This window comes from Papaver somniferum, unplaced genomic scaffold, assembly GCF_003573695.1.
Source record: "Papaver somniferum cultivar HN1 unplaced genomic scaffold, ASM357369v1 unplaced-scaffold_107, whole genome shotgun sequence".
Lineage (NCBI taxonomy): Eukaryota > Viridiplantae > Streptophyta > Magnoliopsida > Ranunculales > Papaveraceae > Papaver > Papaver somniferum.
In genome coordinates this window covers 2,743,603-2,764,965 of record NW_020619603.1, presented here as the reverse complement: position 1 = coordinate 2,764,965, position 21,363 = coordinate 2,743,603, and the positions used below count along the sequence as shown (strand labels likewise).

The window sequence follows — 21,363 nt, the reverse complement described above, 5'->3', positions numbered from 1 at the left end:
CGGAGTAGACAAGCTCTGATACCAATTAATGGCAACTGCAAGATGAAACTTAGCTTATATAAAGACAACTCTCTTTATTGATGTTTAGAAAATCTCTCAAAACTAAACAAAAGCTCTAATCTTGCTCATATGATCAACCACAACTTTGGTGATCATATATATATGAACTATGAATTCCTTTTCCTAGTCCTATTACCTTATTACATGTCTTTCCTTTTCTTAGAACTATATGACTTCTAATTCCCTTAGGATTACATCAATTTCCTAATCTTGTCCTAACCAACTTGTTAGTGACTTCTATGTTGAAGTTAATCCAACAGGGACGAGCTATAGCCTCCATAGTTAGTCCCTCCGTAGGTCCGTCCTTTCTTTAAGTATTCAAAAAAACTTCATGCGAACTAATCTTTGGACTTGTTTTCCTACACATTCAAAGCTAAAGAACACTTCTTGGTGAAAGATGGAAAGCCCGTCTTGCTTTTGGAAGCTACACCCTGCAAAAGCAAGAACATATATATGACAATTTAACAATAAGATTTATTACAGTTGAAATGCCTTTGGAAAAAACCGAGTAACAACCTCATACACATTTCATTAGAGCCAAGTCGTTCTAACGTGTACATATTTTGGAGTCTTTGAGTACATACCTTCTCCTGTTTCATGGTTTGGCGAATTCCATGGTTTGATATAAATCTTTTGTAATCAATACTCATCTGGCAATCAAGGGAAACCTGTACGGTCGAACGCATATAATAACGTAAGTTCGTGTTAGAGATCAAATGCTAACTAACCATTCAAGACATCTCAGTCTTGAAGTCTATAGAGTGGAGATTAAACCTTAATCTTCGGAAACGTAATGTGCCAGAGGTGTACATGAGCAGCAATATAACCAACGATTCGCAACTCAATGATGCTGCTGCGCAGCTTAACAAGGCTAGCAATCATACTGCTGTTTTTCTTCGAGGAATTCTCATTTAAGGGAAGAAGATTATCGATTATATGCGTAACATTAACGTGATCGAACAAAACATGCATCTCCACACTCACGTTTGTGCTGCGAGGAGGTTGGTAAAATTTCGAAACCTCCATGTTTCCTATTGGAATCCACTCGTAAAGAACATCAAAACTCGAATGTTGATAGCTCAAACCCATGATCTTATTCGGGTTTTGAGCTTTTAAAATCAGTGAAACATTTGATGATGCATAAATAATGTTCGAGCTGCTAGAGTTGAAATCAAGCGTATCCAATCTTATGGAGCGTAGAGCGAAGATGGGTTTTTTAGGCTTTACAACAAAGATAACAACGAGTGCAACAACTCCTGTCAGAACTGTACATAGAAGAAAGAACACAAGAAGAAAGAAACAACACCTGGTAAGTGAAAAATATTGACACAAGTTTACACCGTCGGAATCCCGTTCCACGTCGTCCATTTCCGATTTCATGTGGTGCTCTTCATGTTTGATAGATAATTATGGTTATATGAATATATGATCATAAACAGTAGTCTCATCTTAATTAATTACATATGAAGAAAACAAGATACGTACAATGTTAATCAAAGAATATGATCTTTTTCGTCACGGTGAGAGCAATCTAAAAAGGTTCTCACTTTTTTAAACACCTTTAACCTTTTTAAGTACTTTAGTTTGTTATATTGTCATTCATTTATTCATTGAATCATTTTTTGTTCTTAATTAACATTAAGAAATTGATTCAAGCAAGAATCAAATCCAAATTTGTGATGGGATGGATTGTTGTGAAAGTTTATCATGACTTGTAGCTGGAGTTTTGAACTTTTGATTCTTTCTTTTGCGTAAAGACTTTTCACATTACTGCACAAATTACATGAGTCTGATGTCCTCAAAAGTCATAATCCTATAATTATTTTAACAAAAAGTCTTGGCGGACCGAGATAAAAACAACGAAAAAAAACCGTGAAGACACTATACAGTGGCCCCTGCTAAACTCCTAAGGAGCGGGCCCACTAGGGACCATAAATTTCAAAATTATGTGAGGAGCAGTTTTTTTCTCGGTTTTTGTGTGTGGTTCGTATGGAATCGCTGTTATTTTAATTACCTCACATAAAATATTATATTCTTTTAAAAGTCATTTTTGGGATCTTGGGGTTCCAAGGCTCCAATACAAACAAATCACCTTCTAGAAACCAGGGCTTGAACTTGATAATAATATCATATTCATCTGTAATGGGTGAAGTGAGAGAACTGGATCCACCAGATTGTGTAGTCCCAAAAGGCAAAGTTCAAAAAACATTTGTCTTACTAGATGTCCGTGATCCACTTAGAAGAGGTTTTTGGATTAAAAATGCAGCAGGGGAAGAAGTTTGGATCAGATTATTTTATGAGAAGCAGCCTTTCAATCTTTGTGGATATTGTTATACAATTGATCACAAAGAGATGGAGTGTGAAACAATTGCAGCCTTCTTACTTCACCAACAAAGAGGTTATCTTTCTTCTGCATCAATCCTTGATCCACCATCATGGACTAATAAGGATAACAGATCAAAAAGACAAGCATCAGTGGAAGCATTGGATCACCTCTCGAATGTTAATGAGCAAGAAGATTATGTTCAGTTAATGGGTGACCATGCCATAGTTGCTGGTTCTTCAAGCATGCATGCAGATCCAACAAACATTCTCTCGGCGCAATTTAATGTGGAGGTATCTATAGATGCAGTCACTCTAAAAGAACAGGATGCGGACAATAACATCAGAAATATTCCTTTGTCATCTACTCCTCCAGTTACAGTTGTTGGATGCAACTCTCAAGATATGATAGAGGTTTTTACTAATAACAATAACAAACAGACAGGTCAGTTGAGCCATAGACAAGGTAAAAAGATAAGACTTGAAGAGGGTGGTCCCAGTAACACCAAGTTTTCTTACACAAATTTGGACCACAATTTTGAAAACTGTAATATTCTAGGAACCTTGTCTGATAGTGAAGTGGACTTGAATATGAGAGCATTTAATTCCTCTATGGGTCAAGCTGGTGGATACGGGTCAAATTTGGAGCTTCTTAAATCTTATATGGCTTTGGGGTTTTTTGATGTATCACTGGATGACTACAATGTTAGCAATTTAGATCCAGCTTCATGTTTGCTAGAATATTTTTATAGGGAACCACTTCATGACCTTGTAAACCAATTAGAGGAAAATATATCTAGCTATCATTCATTTAGCTATAATGTTGATGGCTCTGGTAATGAACGTGTTAGTCTGGATGATTTTTCTCCATCTGCTAATTCACATCCAACACTTCATGGAACCGTTTCAGAGCAAAACCACTCCAAAAGACGTAGAGCAACTTCTTCATGCACTGATGGTCAGGTAATCCCCTTTCGATTCTTTTACTTCTCAAGTGTTTTTATACATTTTCGAATCCTATTTTTTAATGGTCTTTGTCATTGTCTTGTTCTTTCAGTCTTCCATCCTGTTTTACCTCATTTGTCTATATTTACTCTAACAATGAAGATAGTGTCCTGGAATGTTCAAGGATTAGCTGGGAAAAAAACTAGAGAACATCTTATGGATATCACTAGAGTTCATGACCCTGATATAATATTTCTTAATGAAACAAAATGTGGAGTAAATAGAGCAAAATTTTTAACACAAGTCCTTAATTACCCAAACTCACATTTTGTTAGTTCAATTGGTTTTTCTGGGGGTTTAGCTTTGCTTTGGAAGGATGGATTTCCTTGTTATATCATATGCAGTAAAGACACCATGATACATGTAATCATTACTTCACACCCATCAAAACAAGAATGGCTTCTCTCATGTGTCTACGAATCAACCCAACTCGATATGAAAAGACAACAATGTGATTTCTTAAAAGATCTCAGTGAAAACGTTTTTAGAACTTGGGTGATATTAGGAGATCTGAATATTCATATTTTGGATGATGCTTCTTCTAGTGTGGCTTCTCTGGATAATTGGATATGCCATATAATAAATAGTGCAGGGCTGAAAGATATGGGTTTTACGGGACCCAAGCACACATGGACAAATAGAGTTAATGGAAAAGGATACAAAAGAGCTCGCATTGATCTAGCCTTACATAACTCAAATTGGATTAGAGATTATCCAGATTCTAAAGTTATTCATCTTCCTTTCCTAGGTTCTGATCATTGCCCACTGCTTTTACTTACGGATTCGATTTCTGCTAAACCTAGGAATGTGTGGAAATTTTATAGATGCTGGCTAAAAGATTCAAATGTGTCTGACATCATAGCTAATGCATGGCAACTTTCAGATAATCTAGATCTTACCCAAAAACTCTATCAAACTAGACGAAAATTGTCTAAATGGAATAGAGAATTTTTTGGTAGGATAGATTTTCATGTTAGGCACTTGAAGGACCAACTTTCTTCCCTCCAAGCTCAACCTTATAGTGAAGACATATCTCAGAAGATACATCACACTATTTTAAGGCTGAATCACTGGAGAAAAATTGAGGCAGATTTATGGCACCAAAAGTTCGGAGACAAGTGGATAAAGGATGCTGATAATAACACAACGTATTTTCATACACTTGCAAACAGAAGGAAGGATAGAAACCATATTTCTGCATTGAGAGATGAGAATGGAACCTGATTATATTCCCATCATGACCTCCAAAACCTTCTTACAAAACATTTCTCTTCTATAGCTAGATCAACAAACCCTGTTTTCTCAGAAGATACCTTTGATATTATTAACCCAATCATTACCAATCAAAAAAACAGTTCATTAATTGCGATTCCGTCAGAAGAGGAAGTTTTCAGTGTTTTAAGGAGTATGCCGAGTTGGAATTCTCCTGGGCCTGATGGCTTTCAGGAAGGGTTTTACTTGACCCAATGGGAAACGGTTGGAAAAGATATTGTGCAACTGGTACAACAATTCTTTTCCAGCAGAACTATGCCTCCCTCTATAAACCAAACTGTGACCTGTCTGATCCCAAAACCTAAATACCCATCAACACCAACTGATTACAGGCCAATTGGTCTCTGTAATATCATATATAAAATAATTTCCAAGTTTATCGTAACTAGAATGAAGCCTCTGATGGATAAGATAATTTCTCCAACTCAAGCGGCTTTTGTCCCAAAAAGATACATTAATGATAACATTTTCATGGCACACGAGTTGATAAATTCTATGAAGAAATCAAAAAAGAAACAAGGGATAGTGGCACTTAAATTAGACATGTCTAAGGCCTTCGATAGGGTTGAATGGGATTTTTTTATTAAAATGTTGTATTCTTTAGGTTTCTGTGAAGAATGGTGCACTATCATTTATCAATGTATCTCGACAACATCTGTCTCCATACGTTTGAATGGTAGTATCTCCAGACCTTATATTCCATCTCGCGACCTGAGGCAGGGGGATCCGTTATCCCCTTATCTCTTCATAATAACAATGGAATACCTATCAAGATCTTTAGTTAAAGCTGAAAATCAAAAGTTGCTGGCACGTATTCAAGTGGTTAAGAATTCGTTATCTATAAATCACTTAATGTTTGCAGACGACTGCATCCTTTTCTTTCAGGAAGACAATAGCAGTTTAGAACAAGTTAAGCGAATTTTGTTAAACTTCGGCAATGTCTCTGGACAACTGATAATTTTCTCAAAATCTTCAGCTTATGTTACATGAGATCTTTCTCATAGTGACAAGATGATCATTACTCAGAAATTGGGGGTCAAACATCTCTGCACTACTGATAAATATCTAGGTTTACCGATCCTGTTAGGTAAATCGAAAAATCAATCTTTTAGTGCTATTCAAACCTCTTATGAAAACATTTTTCAAGGTTGGTGTTCAAAAACTCTTAACCAAGCTGCAAGATCCACCTTAGTTAAGTCAGTCTTGAACGCCATCCCAACCCACTATATGAACCATTTCAAAATTCCTAAGAAGCTGATTAGGAAACTGGATACAACTTAGAGAATGTTTTCGTGGGGACACAAAACCAACAGAGGATTAAATCTTATTGCATGGAATTCTTTATGCACTGTTAAGGAAGAGGTGGACTTTCATTCAGAAACCTTGAGCAGTTTAATATGGCTTTAATCATTAAACTTGCTTGGAGATTATACACAGAAGAGGATAAAGCTTGGGTTCAAATAATGAAAGCAAAGTATTCTACCTATTGTAGTTTCTTACATCTCCAAGATAACCCTGACAACTCCTCATGGATTTGGAAAGGAATACAGGATGGCCTTCACTTTGTAAGAAGATTTCATCGCTGGGATGTTCGTAATGGGAAGAAAATTTTGGTGTGGTATGATAAATGGATAACTGGTTTGGATTCTCCACCTACACCTAGAGACTCTTTTAGAGAGCCGGCTAGGATTGTGTTTGTTGCGGACCTAATGTTAGAAAATCCGAGAAGATAAAATTCTCAATTAATTGAGAACCTTTTTCCAGATGTTACGACAAAATTAATTCTACAAATGGGATTAGTGCACCAAGGTAATGATAGACTCATTTGGGAGCCTAGTAGGAACGGAGAATTTTCGGTAAAGTCGGCTTACAATGCTTTATCCAATGTAAACCAGAATTCTACACAATCTGCTACAATCAATTGGAAAGCATTGTGGAAATCAGAGGCACCACAAAAAATGAAACTATTTATTTGGAAGTATCTAAAATAAATTCTCCCAACGAGAGAAATCCTTAATAGATACAAACCTTCAGTAGATTCACTCTGTCCTAGATGCTCTCAAACGGTTGAATCTTTACAATATCTCTTAATTGATTGTGATCACTCAAGGATGGTCTGGTTAACCGTGAATATAAATGTTACTGTTATCCAACAACAAAGTATTCAAGTTGTTGAATGGATCTCTAGTTGGTTTCAGTCATCAGAAGGATCACAACACAATGATTATAACACAATCAAGTTATGATCACTGCCTAGGAATCAGAATTTATCAACACATCGCATTTAATTAACTACTTGCTCAATCAATGTTACCATGGAGGAAACAGGAGCACGAAGAACAAAAATTCTAAACAAGTTTGGAAACCACCACATTTTAGTGAACTCAAAATAAATATGGATGACGCTTTTGATTATGTAACCAAAACTGTTGGAATTGGTTTACTAATTAGAGATTCTGCAGGTGGCTTCCAAGGAATCAGGTGGAGATTCTACAATGGAGGAGTAGATCCAGAGCACGTGGAGTGTCTATCCATGAAAGAAGCAATCATATGGGCTGGACAGAGTAATCTAAAGGATGTAGTATTCGAATCGGATAACCTCAATGTAATTAATGCTGTCAAGCATGCCATCCCTTCGGCCCACTGGAAAAACCAAGAAGTTGTAGATGAAATAAGGCACCTGCTTCTATGTATTCCGTCTTTTAAGTTAAGTCATGTTAAGAGAATGGCAAACAATGCTGCTCACGTTATCGCAAAAAACTCTAGAAAAGACAGGTTATCTTTAGACTTTTCTGTTAACATACCTGATTCTTTCAGAAAAACTATTACACACGATATGAAAGCCTGTAACTTTAAGTTATGTAATTATTCTAAGCAATAGAAGTCGTTTTTCTGCATCAAAAAAAAAAAAAAAAACTAGATGCGTTATCTACCTTTAACCCTTGAGCGAAATGCTACAGAAAAATACATATATGTCGACCCATGGTCTCCACCTTAAAGAACTACTAGATCACTCCAAAGACGCGTTCGATATCCAGGGGCTACAGACCGACGACAAACGATGTTCAATAGTTAAATTGAATGCATTAATTGTCCATTAAAATTGAAAAGCTATTTCTCAAATGATATCTAAATAGTTGATTTCTCCGTAGTACAATGGTAAAGGTACTGGATGATGATATTAGTAATGGCTCAGAACCACTGACCTTAATTACACAAGTACGAGGGCCAGCCGCTAAAGTAGCGCCCATCCACCAGATGAAAGATGAATCATTAGTCGTCCGAGAAATGGATTAATCTGAAGCAAAGGTTTTAGTTAATCTTAAGAATTTGATCAAGCAAGTATCAAATCCAAATTTTGTGATGAGATGATCTCTTGTGAAAGTTTATCATGACTTGTAGGTAAAATTTGAACTTTTGATTATTTCTTTCGGGTTAAGATTTTTTACATAGATAACAGTAATATAAGAGAACAAACGATCCAGACCACATGATTGGATTATTATAGAAGCCAAGAGGTTGATTTTTCAATGGGGATCAGTCAGGAACTGGTTTAGATTGACTAGTTTTTCTGATCTTGTAAGCAACTGGCACTACACCATTTTTCCGGATTAGCAACAAAATTTTGCAACAGCTAAGACAGGTGTATCCGTACTCCTTTAGGGAACTTAGTTTACCTCAAGCTAGGTTGAGGGAAGAATCCTATTCTAGGCAGGAATACTTGTTTAGGCAGAATTCCTAGTTAGGGAAGAGTTTTGTTTTAGGGAATACTCTTAGTTTAGGAAATATATTCCTAACAGAAGTCCTTGGTCGGCTGAGTACGATGAAGGCTATAAATAAAGGGCTTTGGCTAATAGCTAAGGACAGATACTAGGTACGAAAAAACCTATAGAAAGCTTGCTATAATTCTTTTGCAAGGTTAGCAAGCAGTTTAAGGTTATCCACTGTTTAGAGAGATTGTGAGCGTAACAAAGAGAGAATTGTAATAGTTTTCTTGTTCATAATCTAGAGATATATTTCTTCGAATTACTACTTCTGTTCTTATGTTTTTAAGTTTCTCGTCTATTATTATTCTGAATTCTGCATTTATAGTAATAGCTACTAAGGTACAAAGATCATACGTAACAACAGCTCTTACGCGGTTGCGAATTCATAACTGATTTTGCAACGACTGTAAAATTCACAACAGCAGGCAGCGGTTGCGAAATTTTTGGCTCTGTTGCAATTCAGAATGGCTGACAAATCCACATGTGTCGTGTGCAAGGTAACATCTGAATTGCAAGTGTGCGAACCAACCGTGTGCAAGGTAACACCTTATAACCTTATAGGGGGTTAGTCCACGAGTGAGTTGGAGGGAGTTTAATGTATTTTGAATCTTGGGGATTTTGAGGGAGTGTAAGAGAGTATTGGAAGTTTGAGAGAGTTTGGTGTGTTGAGTGTAGGGAGTTTGAGAGACTCTCCCAAAATCTCTACTTTTTTGAGAGATTTGGAGTGAGGCAAAAATACACTATAAACTCCCTAGAACTCCCCAGAACTCCAAAAAAAAAAACAAACTCCCTATCATTCTAATTTTTACCACTAACAGGGAGTTTAAGAGTTTCTTTCAAACTCCCTCACGACTAACGGGGTTTTCTAGGGAGTTGGGGAGACTCTTCTAAACTCTCCCACGACTAACGGGAATTTTAAGAGACTCCCTCGAACTCCCTCACGACTAACGGGAAAAAACACAACTACACCCAACTCCCCCAACTCCCTTGAGGACTAACACCCTGTTAGTTTTTTATCTTTCTATCTCATTCACTCTTTTCATTCCAGAAACCACTCCATCCTCCTCCTCCTCCCCGTACTCATACTCTTGCGATTTCTTACTCTCTTCTTATTTATCATCATTATCATCTTCGTTGGTCAACTGTTCGACTTAAAATCCTCCTTTCTATCTTTCCACATCTATCAACAGAGGTAACTAGCAGATTTATTTTGGTTTTGATTTTTTTTTTCATCATATTTATCTAATTTGTTTTTGTATTCATGATTGATGGTCAATAATTATGATTGGGTGATTTTTTTTTTTTGCATAGTTCGTATGAGGTTGTTTAATTTGATTAATGATTTTAAATTTTATTTATGACTACAGATCTAGGGATTTGATAGATTTTTTTCACTGATTTCTAGGGTTTATGGGTTTCTAAGGATTTTTTTTTTGTTTCACTGAGATTGAATGGGTGTTGTGTTTGACAGGAAGCTGATTTGGGTGATTTTCGAGATGAAATAGATAAGAAGAGATGGTTAATGCCGAGTTACCGAAATTAGGGGAAAGGAGTATTGGAGATGGGTTTAATGGTAAGCCGGTGTAGTTCATGTTGGCAGAGATTGAGAAGGTATTGGTTATTGTTTTTGAGTTCGACTGAGTTGCATCTGCGATGTTGGTAATGGAACTGATTGTGGTGCTGCTACGGAGTTGAGGCAATGTGGTGTTTCAGATGATGAGTGGGTTATTATGAAGTTTTGAGTTGAACTAGAAAGTGTTGGCAAGAAGATTGGGTACAAGTTCAGTTTCTATTTGGTGTGAGCTACAGGTGGTGGTGCAATGGCTAAGCAGAGTGGAGTAGCTGCAGCTGTAATGTTGGTGTGGATTAGAGGCTTTGATGGATATGATGATATGGGCCACGCTGGTTAGTACATGGAAGATAGGAGTCTGGTGCTTCTACTAAAGCTGGATTTGGTGCTGTTGGTTTGAGAGACTGAACAAGTTTTGAAGATGTAGATTTGTTCAACGAAAACTAACTAATAGCCATATAGTTGTCTTGTTTTATTCAGCGCACCTAGATGCTAGACTAGAATGACCATAAGATTTTTGTGGGTATTCTAGCTGACGTGACTATAAGACTAAGCCTAAGCCCATGGCTCATGGAGGTTTGGGGCAATTGCCCCATAACAACTGCCCCCACTGATTTTTTTGCACATGTCAGTTTCTCAAAACACCACGCGTGTGGCAAAACCCTAGCATCGTCTTTTATGTTTACACTTTCCTTCACCAGTTTGTTTCTTCTCTGCCTCACTGATAAAAAAAACCCTAACATTTTCTCATTCTCAGAGAAGAAGTAGTCCAAAATGGTAAGCAAACCCAAATACACTTCATTTGTTTTCTAGGTTTTGATTGGTTGATTGTTAATTTTGTTTCTGATTTTCTGCAGGGTATAGAGCAAGAAAACAAAGAGAACAGCTCCTAAATCAGATGATATCTACCTCAAGCTTCTCGTCAAGGTTAGTTTTCTGATTGATTTGTTGATTGATAATCTCAATTGATTCGTTTTCTGATTGAATCGGACGATTTGACTCGGGAGATTCTACTGGTAGTGACCTTGTTGTGTGCGTCGATGCAGCTTTATAGGTTTTTGGTGAGGAGGACTGGGAGTAATTTTAATAAAGTTATCTTGAAGAGATTGTTTATGAGTAACGTTTCTCTTAAGCATTTACAATTATGAGTATATGCCCTTAAGCTATCAGTATAATTTTTGAACAAAATTTATGAGGAAGGGATAATTTTGAGCTAATCCTTACATTGATTACACAAAGCAAAATGAATTGGTTGATGGATATATTGTCATATATATCTTGCCTTGGTAACTTTTGAATTGTCATGTATATGCCCTTCCTCTGATTTCGTTAACTATTGTCATGTATATGTTCACCTGATTTCCTCTCTCGGTTGATTCGTTTCACGGGGAACAAGGTAACTTTTGATTTGATAATAATACCCTCTTAAGCATTTACACTTGTGAGCTATTAATATGATTTTAATCTAAATGTATGAGAATTGATTACGTGTGTGCTGATATCTGTTTGCGTAGCAGCTATAATCTTGAACTAAAGATTACATAACAGAAATTGGTTGATAGATAAATTGTCATGTATATGTTCACCTAATTTTTCTTATTGCTTGTTTGAAGAAGATAAGTATTTAGATTTATAGTTAGCCAACATGGAAATATACTTGCAAGTTACAGCGGTGCTGGTGTTGCTCCTATGTATTGGCCTTAAATCTGTGGGGTGGTGGGTTCTTTTGACGTTAATGGAACAAGTTTAGCTAGCAACAAGTTTTCCATGCAGTTCAATTGGAATACTTTTCATTAAGCCCAAAAGGGTTCACCATTCCCTAGATCTAGGGTTTCTACGTAGGAATCAGTTCAGCTTGCTTGCAGTTAGAACATTGATTTAACTCTTGATATTATTATAGTGAATATAAGTTGTCTTCTTGGATAACTCTGTTCTCGTGCAAGTCATGAGAATTGAATTTTAGCTTAAACTAATAGAAGTATAACGAGTTCATTAATCCTTGTTCTGCACTCAGGGATGAAAGATTAACGACACTAGATTATAACCAAAAAATTAAATACAGAGAAAAGTTACCTTTAAACAAAGAGAAATAATCTGACCATCACTTTTGTAAACAACATCTCTGAGATTATTTGGTCGATCACCAATTTGATGCTTGTGGATGATAAATATTAAAATATGATGTTCTTATTGCTAGACTAGGATCTGTATTATGAAGGCCTTAAATCTGGGGAGTGCTGAGTTCTTTTGACGTTAATGGAAAATCTGAAGATGAATAAAGCACGCATCTGCTCGCTGGCAACAAGTTTGCCAAGCAGTTCAATTGGATTTTTTTCATTAAGCCCAAAAGAGTTCACCATTCCCTAGATTTAGGGCTTCTACGTAGGAGTTAGTTCTGCTTGCTTGCAGTTAGGTTTGCACTAACGATTGATTTAACTCTTGGTATGATTATAGTGAAGAGAAGTTGTCTTTGTGGATATCTAGGTTCTCGTGCAAGCCATTAGAATTGAGTTAGCTTAAATTAATAAAAGTGACACAGGTTCATGAATCCTTGTTATGTTCTCAGTAATGAAAGATTTATGACACCAGTTGTAAATGAGAAATGGGAGTTGTGTCTGTCCAAATGTCGTCTGCTGACTACTTCACATATATTGTTTTCTTAGTTTCTAATGCTCTGAGATTATTTGCTCGGTCATCAATTTGATGTTGGTGGATTAGAAATGTGATTTCCTTATTGCAGAGCTACGATTTGTATTATGAAAACCTAATTATCTTAGTTTTTTTGTAGGTTCTGTAGGTCGATAAACGATAGCACATTGCTTTTAAACCAGGTGATAATATTCAATAATTCTAAACTCACCGAAGGTAAATCCCTCGGGAGTGTGAGAAAAAAGTCGGCTCACTCACATTTAAAACACACCCTGCTAATCACGTGGGGGTGGGGGGCACATTTCTCTCTCACTGGGGAAATCCTTCGGGATTTTCTCTCGGTGTGTCTAGAATCTTTGAATAATAAGCTGCCAAATTCAGTTTATGTGCTTACCATGACTGTTATTTTTGCCCGTTAACTGTAGTGGTTAGGTGCCTATCATATTTCATTCGAGAAAGTCGTATTCATAATAATTAATAAATAAACAAAAACACGTAAAAAATCTTAACAAAATGGCTACTTTCTAGTTTCAGATGCACGTGAACTTTAGATGGGTCATATATATAGTGCTTAGATGTCTTTAGAACTTTTAGATCAGAAACCAAAATAGAGTAGAGCTTCTAGATTGATTAACAGAAGTTAAATTTTGTTTTCTACATACAAAAAACATTAATACAGAACATGGAAGTTGTACTTAAACTTGGAATCTGAGTTGGTATTAATTGAATAGCTCCTCCCTTGTTAGGAGCACGTTTCTTACGAGTTAGTAGCGTGCTCAGCGCAAATTCGCGATCAGGGAAATTCGTGAGGACTTTCACGAATCTGGTGACTAAGGCCTAACCATTTGACGACACTCTAAACTTGAGGATACCCATATGCCATTGATCATATGGGTTGGTTCTGGTTTTTTCAAAAAACTTTTTCGGAAATGTTTTCTTTTGGATAGAAAGTTCTGGATAGCCGTCGAAGAATGACCCTTAGCACTATCGTCACTCTCTCGATTGATTCATTTCATGGACAGCAAGGTAACATTTGATTATATTTGAGTTGATAATAATACCCTCTTTAAGTATTTATACGTATAAGCTGTCGATATGATTTTTTTGAAGAGGACTGAATTATCTGTTTGCGAAGTGAGGATCTTGAATTAAAGCTTACATTTCAGCAAGCGAAAGGAGTTGGTCAGTGGATATAGTGTTCACGGACGTTTGATGAAGATAAAGAAAGTACTTAGTTTTTTGTAGTGAGCCATTATGAGAGTTAACTTGCAAGTTACAGCTGTTCTGTGTTGCTCTTATCTATAGGCTTGAAATCTGGGGTATGGTGGATTCTTTTAATGTTGATGGAAAATCTTAAGAGGAATAAAGCAGTTTCATTGGATTATTTTCACTAAGTTTAATATGGTTCACCAGTTTCTAGATTTAGGGCTTCTACATAGGAGTCAGGTCAGCTTGCTTGCAGGTAGGTCTGCATTTACTATTGTGTTAACTCTTTGATGTTATTATAGTGAAGAGAAGTTGTTGTTTTGGATATATATGTTCTCGTGTAAGTCATTAGAACCGAGTTTTAGCTTAAACTAATAATAGCATCATAAGCTCATGATTCTTTGTGCTTTCTTAGCAGTGTTATCAGTTTTAGCCTTCCTTTCCAAAAAAGGAAACTTAGTCGAATAAAAAAGTGGTCATGAATCCATGTTATGCACTCAGTAACAAAATATTCATGACACAGTTGATTGAAGATGAGGATTGGGAGTTGTGTTAGTCCATAAGTTGTTTCGTGAATGCTTCACAAGTGTTGTTTTCGCAGCTTCTATTCCTGTGAGATATCAATATTTGATTCTAGTGGATGAGAAATGTGCTCAGTATTGTTTATCTTAGTTTTTCGTTAGATTCTGTGTGCTGATAAATGATGCCTCACTGTTTTTAAGTGATAATAAGGCATGTGACTGTTAGGTTTGCCGTCAACTGTAGTAGTTAGGTGCCTAGCATATTTTATTCGAGAGAGTTTTTGGTTGGGTCAACTAGGACCTATCCCTATGGCATGTGACATTAACATCATCTAAGGTTGACCAGCCATTTGAGGAGACTCTGAACTTGATTAACCCTCAAGGTGTGAATGCCATGGGTCATAGGGGTTGGATCTAGTGTGTCCATTAAAAGTTCTTTTTGGGAATATTTTTTTTAATTCTTGTAAAAGTTCCTACCAAACAATGGAAAAAACATCACCAAAACCCACTCTCACATAGAATAGTGGGTCTCATGGCTGTTCAGGTAATCACCACACCCAAAAAGAGTTCCCCATATCGATGGGAATCGGTTTTGGTGTTGTTTTTTCTATTGTCTGTCTAGGACCACTGTTTTATTTTCCTGAGTTGTAAAGACCTTGTGGTAGAAAGTTCTGAATTTATCTCGAGTCTCTTGACCTTTGTACCCACTAACCGTTGAAGAATGGCCATTGAGGTCTTGGATCCAGAATTTTGGCTCAAACTTATATATGGTATTGCATTGCTTGAAACCAGTGTGATGTAAAATGTTCTCATTATTTGTAACAGCAAAATGATTTTCGCCAGAGTTGGGAGTGTTGTAAGCTTAGTTGTTATCTCCTGGAGCTTAGTTTTAGTTGGTTAGCGTGTGTTTGCTAACATCCTACAGAGTAAGTAGGCATTCTACCACTCACTATCCATACACGTTAAACACAGCTCAGAGAAAACCTTAAGACGTAAAACGTGACACTAATCCAGAAGATAAATCTAATCTTTATTGATGTCTGGTGGATGAGAAATGTGCTAATGCATAATAGTAGTGCTAGGCCATCATGTTTATCGATAGACCTAATTATCTGAATTCCTTTTCTGGATTCTATGTGCTGATGCTGATAGTGATGGCTCTTTGTTTTTTCTACAGGGTGATAAGATTGCCGTACTTATTGGTACAATTACTGATGATACACGGGTTTATGAGGTACCTGCAATGAAGGTTGCTGCGCTGAGGTTTACAGAGACAGCAAGAGCTCGAATTGAGAAAGCCGGTGGTGAATGTTTGACATTCGATCAACTTGCTCTCAGGGCACCCCTTGGACAGAACACAGTATGTATTCTTATATGGATACCCTTCTTATATTCCATTTCGGTTTTCTTCTGCATTCTTGTGTCTAATAATCCCTGAAGTCTGTACGTAGTTTGAGTGTGAAATGCATGAGACTGAAAGCAATCAACTACAAATAGAACCTCGTAACAAATTAGGTGAATATATATTAAGTAATATTAATATCGTGTTTTGACTCTGCTGTTTACTTATCATCAGGTTCTTCTGAGAGGACCCAAATACTCAAGAGAGGCAGTTAAGCATTTTGGAGCTCCTGGAGTACCTCACAGCCACAGCAAACCATACGTCCGCTCCAAGGGTCGAAAGTTCGAGAAAGCTAGAGGAAAGAGAAACAGTCGTGGTTTCAGGGTTTAGAAATTTAGTCGTGCGGGTGTTATCTTTTATATTTTTTGCAGTCTTTAGAGATGTGAAAATTACATTTTCAAGTGTTTTAGTAAAAGGTTAGATGTTCAAGTAGCTTGTTTCTGTATTTCCCTGTTGGTTGGCAGATGTGTAAAAACCTTTAGCAATTATGTTACTAGTGTTATCAAAATTATTCTGATTCTCGAAAGGTTTCATTTATGTTCACACAAATGGTACTCCCTCTGTTTCAGGAAAAATGATATTTTCACAAAATAGATTGAATTAAAGAAGTGAAAGCATCACTTTTTCTGAAACGGTAAGGTTTATCCACCATTTCTTATAAATTTCAAACGGAGAAAAACCCTAGTTATACATTACCCATTACCTTGCAGATCTAGAAAACCAGAAACCTGTGAGCAAGATGGTTGAAGCCTGCAGATTGCCATTAGCTGAAAAACAAGCTCGGAAGATCAAATCCAGTTTAGATCGCAGCAGACCGAGTTTGATCAGAATAATGAAGCGGTCGCATGTTAGTGGATGTTTTTGGCTGGTGAGTTTGAGTCTGTGATTTTTATGTGTTTCTGTAAATTTAATAATTTTCTCGCGTTAATTGTTATTTACTATTTCGTTAACAGGGGATTCTGAAGGGTTTCAGTACATCTTTCAATGACGTTGGTGGATCACAAAGGAAAAATGTATAACCTAACTTATATTGCTGACCGTACCGCACTAAGTGGTGGGTGGAAAGGATTTGCTGAGGATCACAATTTAAGAAAGGGAGATGCAGTTCTATTCCAGTTGGTTAACCTTAAGGAATTTAAGGTTTACATTGCAAGGGAAAATGGTGCAGCAGACACTTATGGCGGAGCTGACACTGATAATATAGAAGATGTTGATGGTAATATAAGCCTTCTGGAACTGAAAGCACAGGCGCAGAAAATCACTCAAGGTATTTTTGTCAGATTTTCTGCACTCGGTTTTTCAGTTTGTGTAGTGCATTAAATTGTTGTGCTGTAAAGTTTAGTTACTTAAGCCTTGTTGTGTGATGTTTAAATCAGGCGATGCTGGTAAGAATTTAAAGCGGGAGAGAAAACCTGTTGCCAAGCGCCAACGTGTAGGTACGGATTTTAAGTCGAATGAATAATCTTGCTGTTGAAAATGAAATTGTGATAATTTAATTTACTTACGCGCATTAGCGATACTGGTAAGAATCTGAAGCCAGAAGGAAAACCTGCAGCCAAACGCCAAAGGCATGTTCCTTCAGCTGTTGTTCAGGATGCAAATGGAAGTCAGCAGCAACCTGATGACAATGGTGATGTGGTAGATTCAGTGGTTGGAGATTTTGAGAGTTTCACGAAAATCGCTAACGATTTAGTTGGAGATTCAAAAATGCCCGAGGACGTATGGCTAAATATTACAAGCTTTGCTGCACCCATAACTCAATCCTTCATACAAATCTTCATCCCGGCCACAATTATGATTTAGTTGCGGGTGTCATTACCGAAACTGTCAAGATTGTTTATGGCATCAGGTCTTGCAAACTCAATGACACTTTCAATGGTGAGTTGACAGTCTGGAGAAACAAATTGGAAGCCTTTGAGAAGCTTGGCATGAGCGTTGGTTTTATATTTCCTAGGTTAAGCCAACTTGAGAAACTGTCCGAAAAAGCGGCAAGAAGGCTCCCATATCAGCAAATTTACCAGGAATGATGCAATCGGTAGCTTACATGTTTGTTTGATCTTTTCATAGTCTTGCATGACTTTTTGATGTTTGGTAAAATCCGTGGAAGTTACTTGAACACTATATATATATATATATGTGACTCCACATGGTAAACCTTTGTTTCTTGATCAAAAGGCGTAAATTTTGTGTTTTAGACAAAGCAATGAAAGGAAAGTCTGAATATTGCAGCTGCAAAGCTAACTTCTGTAGCTGCATATAGAAATTTAGTAGCGCAATGGGTGCTGCTGACTGTCAAAAAATTGCATTAGATTCTGGCGAACCACCAAAGTACTTGAAAACAGTGCGGTGCAGGTTAAGCTAATACAGCGGTGTAGGATAAGTGTTGTGTAATGAACTCTTGTACAATCCTGGCAAGCTATTTCAGTAGCCAACTTGAGAAACTATCCGATCTTTGCCATCTCCCCTCCAGTTGCTACCAAGATTTCATCTGTAGGGCTGCAAACTACACAGTACAATTCTCCAGTATGGTCCCAGTTGTCGGATATAGAGAACCGACAGGTACATTTGGTCAGATTTACGGAACCGACAGGTTTCTTTTTCCTTTTTAAGGAGGAGTTTCTATATCTCTACTCCTCTTCTCTTCTATAAGAAGGAAATCTTTTTCAGCTCTGACTCTGAGAATCAAACAAGAGATTTTGCAATTCCTCCGGGGGTCTTTAAACAACACAAAACCCCTCTCTCATCTTACGTTCTCCGATCAGCTCTGATCTCTGTAAGTTGTTAAATTTGTATGCCAAAATTTTGATTTTGATTTACTTTGTTAAATTTTATACTGGGTTTGTTGTTGTTTAGAGGATTTGATCACTAATTCACATCTAATTCTAGAAACCCACACTCAGAAACAACAAAATTTCTCCTTCAATTTTAGTTTTGAGCTCTGGGGCTTTACTTTGATCTTCAATTTCCTAGGTTTTAAGGGGTGGAGAAGGGTTTTCTAGGTTGTTTCATTGTAATATGGCCAACTCTTCATTTTTGTACAATCAATTCATTGTTTTCAATGATTGAGATTAAAAATCAAATTGTGTGTCTGATTCTGTGTTTTTGCAGGACCTAAACTTCCTACCTAAAACAAAATTCTAGAGAAATTGTCCAGGTTTTGGTGTCATGGAGGATATCCAGAATAGTTCAATTTTTCTTTCTGAAGTACGACAATCGTTTCTTAACGCACAAGAGCTTGTTGATCTTCTCTTTCGCGCAGCACCAACTGATCAAAACAGAATTGAGATGGAGAGAGCATCTCGATTGATGAATGGGTTCGTTAGTAGCATAGAAAGATACCCTGGCTTGCAAGAACTTGATCAAGCTGTAGAAGCTTCATTGCAGGTATTATATCAATCTCTCGCTGAAATGTTCTTTAGAGTTTCATGGATATGAAGTGAGTGAATGAGAAACTATCAAGGAAATAAGTCCCTTCGTGTTTGACAGACTGAAAGTGCGTGCAGTGCAGGTTAAGCTAATACAGTGGTGTAGGATAAGGAGCTTAATCTGCACTGCATTGTTGTCCTGTGTCAATTTATTTGGAGGTTTCTTATGTAACCTTGTTATTTTGTCTGATGATATAGAGTCTCGGTTCTCGTCCTCTGAGAGCGCCACCAGCAAGTAAGGAAGTGGTCGCGAACCTTCCAACAATCATCGTGACAGAGGAAACGTTAATGAGGTGTACAGAATGTGCTGTTTGCAGCGAGAACTTGGTTATAAATGACAAGATGCAGGAATTGCCCTGCAAGCACTTGTTTCACCCTCTCTGTTTGATGCCATGGCTGGTAATTAGTCTCCTTTAATCACATTATGAACTTTACGCTATCCTCTTGTAAATTTTTTTGAAATTTTCAGTACTTCGGTGGTTTACCAGATTCTAAGATCTACTTTTGTGTAATGGCAACAGGACAAACACAACTCATGCCCGGTTTGCAGACACGAACTTCCTACAGATAATGAAGCATATGAGAGCTGGAAAAAGAGTGAGACAGAGGCTGAAAAAGCACGAAGGGATGCTGCAAATTCTGTATGTTGAGACTCAATTAACGTTAGATGATAAACAAACTTAGATCTTTGTATAGCAGCTTACTGAATTTTCTAGAGCAATTACAATAGATGTAGCAGAACCAAGGATGGTGTTCCTATCCGAATTTATATAAAATCCTAAGGTTGCATAATTGTTGAGCCTTTCCGAGTTTACGTACATCTTTCTGTGTTCTCTTTGTTGCTCTGTGAACAAAATGATGCAAGAAGAACCAACACACTCTTAAATTGAACTTAATGAATTACATAATACCCGTTAATATACCCTTAGTCGACATTGCAACCTCGGACTCTCTAACAGCCCCCGGTACAACTAGTCCACGAGTTTCCACATTTATAGCAAAATTGATATGCACACCTGTGAACATAACATTCCAAAAAAAACAGAAATTAGTTATGAGAATTAGAGAAGCTTTATTAAAAGAATAGTGATTGTTACACACCTGCAGGTTATATGTTGACAACCATCCACCTTTTCAACGTAAAACCTGCAACTTGGACATCTTGTCCACTTTTGATACTTAGCTAGGTTAATCAACAACATGTCTTCTTTTGCTCCTCTTTTTATCTCCTGAAAGTCGTCACATGTCAATTCAGAATGCCATGGGATCTCACACTGTGCGCAGAACAGCCTATTGCAGTAAGGACACTCTGACGACCTTATGATCACCCCATCATCCTCGTTCACCAGCATCACTGAACAGTCCTTGAATGGGCAGTAAATTTTCTGCGAAGCGAGAACTGAAGACTCGCATAATGCGTTTTCCCAGCGATCTAACACCTGACCTGATATGCTATCTCTGCATAAATGAGGTTCTAATGTCTCGTTGCAGGTGGAATCTGGGCATGTAATCATGCTGATGTTTTCTTGTATCTTAGCTGTGATTTGTTTGGTGATGCATACAGAACAGTAAATGTGTGAACATTTGCTAGTACTGTGCCTTGTCTCACTCTTTGCTTTAGATTCGATACAAATATCACAAAAGCTCATTCCAGAAGAACACTGATCATCATCACTACTGCTGCTGCCTTCTGCCATTACAGACCCTGTAAGTCTTTTCTCTAAGTTTTTTCTTTCTTTTGGGACTTACAACTTCTTTAAATAAGAGATATCTTTATAGATACTGAAAAGTCATTCAGAGAAACAAACAATCTGTTGAGTTACTCCTGCTAGATAATGAAAGGTCATCTGTTTAAGATTCATTGTATGCAATTTAATTGAATTTTTGGGAAGGAAAACTGGATTTAATTAAGAAACCTTTTCCCAATGCAGAGATCTAGGAAGAAAATGTTTAGAATTTATTTAAACATTCTAAACATTAATGAATGTTTAGTAGATAATAGCAATATCGAACTACAGATAAGGAATCTCACTGACTTGATACAGCCAGGCTAGAGTTACTAGACTATCTGACAGTAGAGAATGATGCCGATTGCCATCCATCATTCATTCTCATTGTTTGGTAGCAGAATTTGTCCCACATGTGCGAATCTTGTGGGAACAAC

General features: G+C 37.1%; 4 protein-coding genes across 6 annotated transcripts; 2 read left to right on the top strand and 2 right to left on the bottom strand.

Moving 5' to 3' along the window:
- Positions 1 to 216: 216 nt before the first annotated feature.
- LOC113327677 lies at positions 217 to 1,446 on the bottom strand. Its single transcript, XM_026574828.1, has 4 exons — positions 1,367 to 1,446; positions 835 to 1,281; positions 645 to 728; positions 217 to 491 (listed from the first exon to the last, which is right to left on the bottom strand). Exons 2-4 carry the CDS (start codon positions 1,147 to 1,149, stop codon positions 420 to 422), a joined length of 471 nt encoding a protein of 156 aa, XP_026430613.1. The 5' UTR covers positions 1,150 to 1,281; positions 1,367 to 1,446; the 3' UTR covers positions 217 to 419.
- Positions 1,447 to 9,467: 8,021 nt separating this feature from the next.
- Positions 9,468 to 17,871, top strand: LOC113328205 (60S ribosomal protein L18-2-like). 3 transcript variants are annotated; one of them, XR_003349301.1, is made up of 8 exons: positions 9,468 to 9,618; positions 9,898 to 10,773; positions 10,854 to 10,923; positions 15,550 to 15,732; positions 15,949 to 16,408; positions 16,485 to 16,642; positions 16,728 to 17,041; positions 17,151 to 17,871. XR_003349301.1 is itself a non-coding variant. In XM_026575306.1 (6 exons), the coding sequence occupies exons 4-6, from the start codon at positions 16,759 to 16,761 to the stop codon at positions 17,575 to 17,577; spliced, it is 591 nt and encodes a 196-aa protein (XP_026431091.1). In that variant the 5' UTR covers positions 13,707 to 15,732; positions 15,949 to 16,408; positions 16,485 to 16,642; positions 16,728 to 16,758; the 3' UTR covers positions 17,578 to 17,871. The 3 variants fall into 3 exon arrangements, 2 of the variants coding, with proteins under 2 accessions (XP_026431092.1, XP_026431091.1); XM_026575306.1 differs by lacking the exons at positions 9,468 to 9,618; positions 9,898 to 10,773; positions 10,854 to 10,923 and having other exon boundaries at positions 13,707 to 15,732; positions 17,151 to 17,210; positions 17,330 to 17,871; XM_026575307.1 differs by lacking the exons at positions 9,468 to 9,618; positions 9,898 to 10,773; positions 10,854 to 10,923; ... (1 more) ...; positions 16,728 to 17,041; positions 17,151 to 17,871 and adding an exon at positions 12,483 to 13,671 and having other exon boundaries at positions 15,949 to 16,300.
- Positions 17,872 to 18,412: 541 nt separating this feature from the next.
- LOC113327774 (E3 ubiquitin-protein ligase AIP2-like) lies at positions 18,413 to 20,012 on the top strand. Its single transcript, XM_026574904.1, has 4 exons — positions 18,413 to 18,547; positions 18,883 to 19,158; positions 19,398 to 19,598; positions 19,721 to 20,012. Exons 2-4 carry the CDS (start codon positions 18,940 to 18,942, stop codon positions 19,847 to 19,849), a joined length of 549 nt encoding a protein of 182 aa, XP_026430689.1. The 5' UTR covers positions 18,413 to 18,547; positions 18,883 to 18,939; the 3' UTR covers positions 19,850 to 20,012.
- An 87-nt stretch (positions 20,013 to 20,099) lies between these two features.
- Positions 20,100 to 20,896, bottom strand: LOC113327858 (probable E3 ubiquitin-protein ligase RNF144A-B). Its single transcript, XM_026574981.1, has 2 exons — positions 20,323 to 20,896; positions 20,100 to 20,215 (listed from the first exon to the last, which is right to left on the bottom strand). Exons 1-2 carry the CDS (start codon positions 20,894 to 20,896, stop codon positions 20,100 to 20,102), a joined length of 690 nt encoding a protein of 229 aa, XP_026430766.1.
- Between the last annotated feature and the right edge of the window lie 467 nt (positions 20,897 to 21,363).

Excerpts from the sequence above, each read along its gene's own strand:
- LOC113328205 (XM_026575306.1), top strand. The coding sequence starts at position 16,759 with ATGACGTTGGTGGATCACAAAGGAAAAATGTATAACCTAACTTATATT. Across the intron at positions 17,042-17,150 it reads GGCGCAGAAAATCACTCAAG|GCGATGCTGGTAAGAATTTA; the intron begins GTATTTTTGTCA and ends TGTTTAAATCAG. Across the intron at positions 17,211-17,329 it reads TGCCAAGCGCCAACGTGTAG|CCAAACGCCAAAGGCATGTT; the intron begins GTACGGATTTTA and ends GAAAACCTGCAG.
- LOC113327858 (XM_026574981.1), bottom strand. The coding sequence starts at position 20,896 with ATGGCAGAAGGCAGCAGCAGTAGTGATGATGATCAGTGTTCTTCTGGA. Across the intron at positions 20,216-20,322 it reads TTACGTTGAAAAGGTGGATG|GTGTGCATATCAATTTTGCT; the intron begins GTTGTCAACATA and ends TTATGTTCACAG.
- LOC113327774 (XM_026574904.1), top strand. The coding sequence starts at position 18,940 with ATGGAGGATATCCAGAATAGTTCAATTTTTCTTTCTGAAGTACGACAA. Across the intron at positions 19,159-19,397 it reads CTGTAGAAGCTTCATTGCAG|AGTCTCGGTTCTCGTCCTCT; the intron begins GTATTATATCAA and ends CTGATGATATAG. Across the intron at positions 19,599-19,720 it reads TCTGTTTGATGCCATGGCTG|GACAAACACAACTCATGCCC; the intron begins GTAATTAGTCTC and ends TAATGGCAACAG.
- LOC113327677 (XM_026574828.1), bottom strand. The coding sequence starts at position 1,149 with ATGGGTTTGAGCTATCAACATTCGAGTTTTGATGTTCTTTACGAGTGG. Across the intron at positions 729-834 it reads TTACGTTTCCGAAGATTAAG|GTTTCCCTTGATTGCCAGAT; the intron begins GTTTAATCTCCA and ends TCGACCGTACAG. Across the intron at positions 492-644 it reads AAACCATGAAACAGGAGAAG|GGTGTAGCTTCCAAAAGCAA; the intron begins GTATGTACTCAA and ends TTGCTTTTGCAG.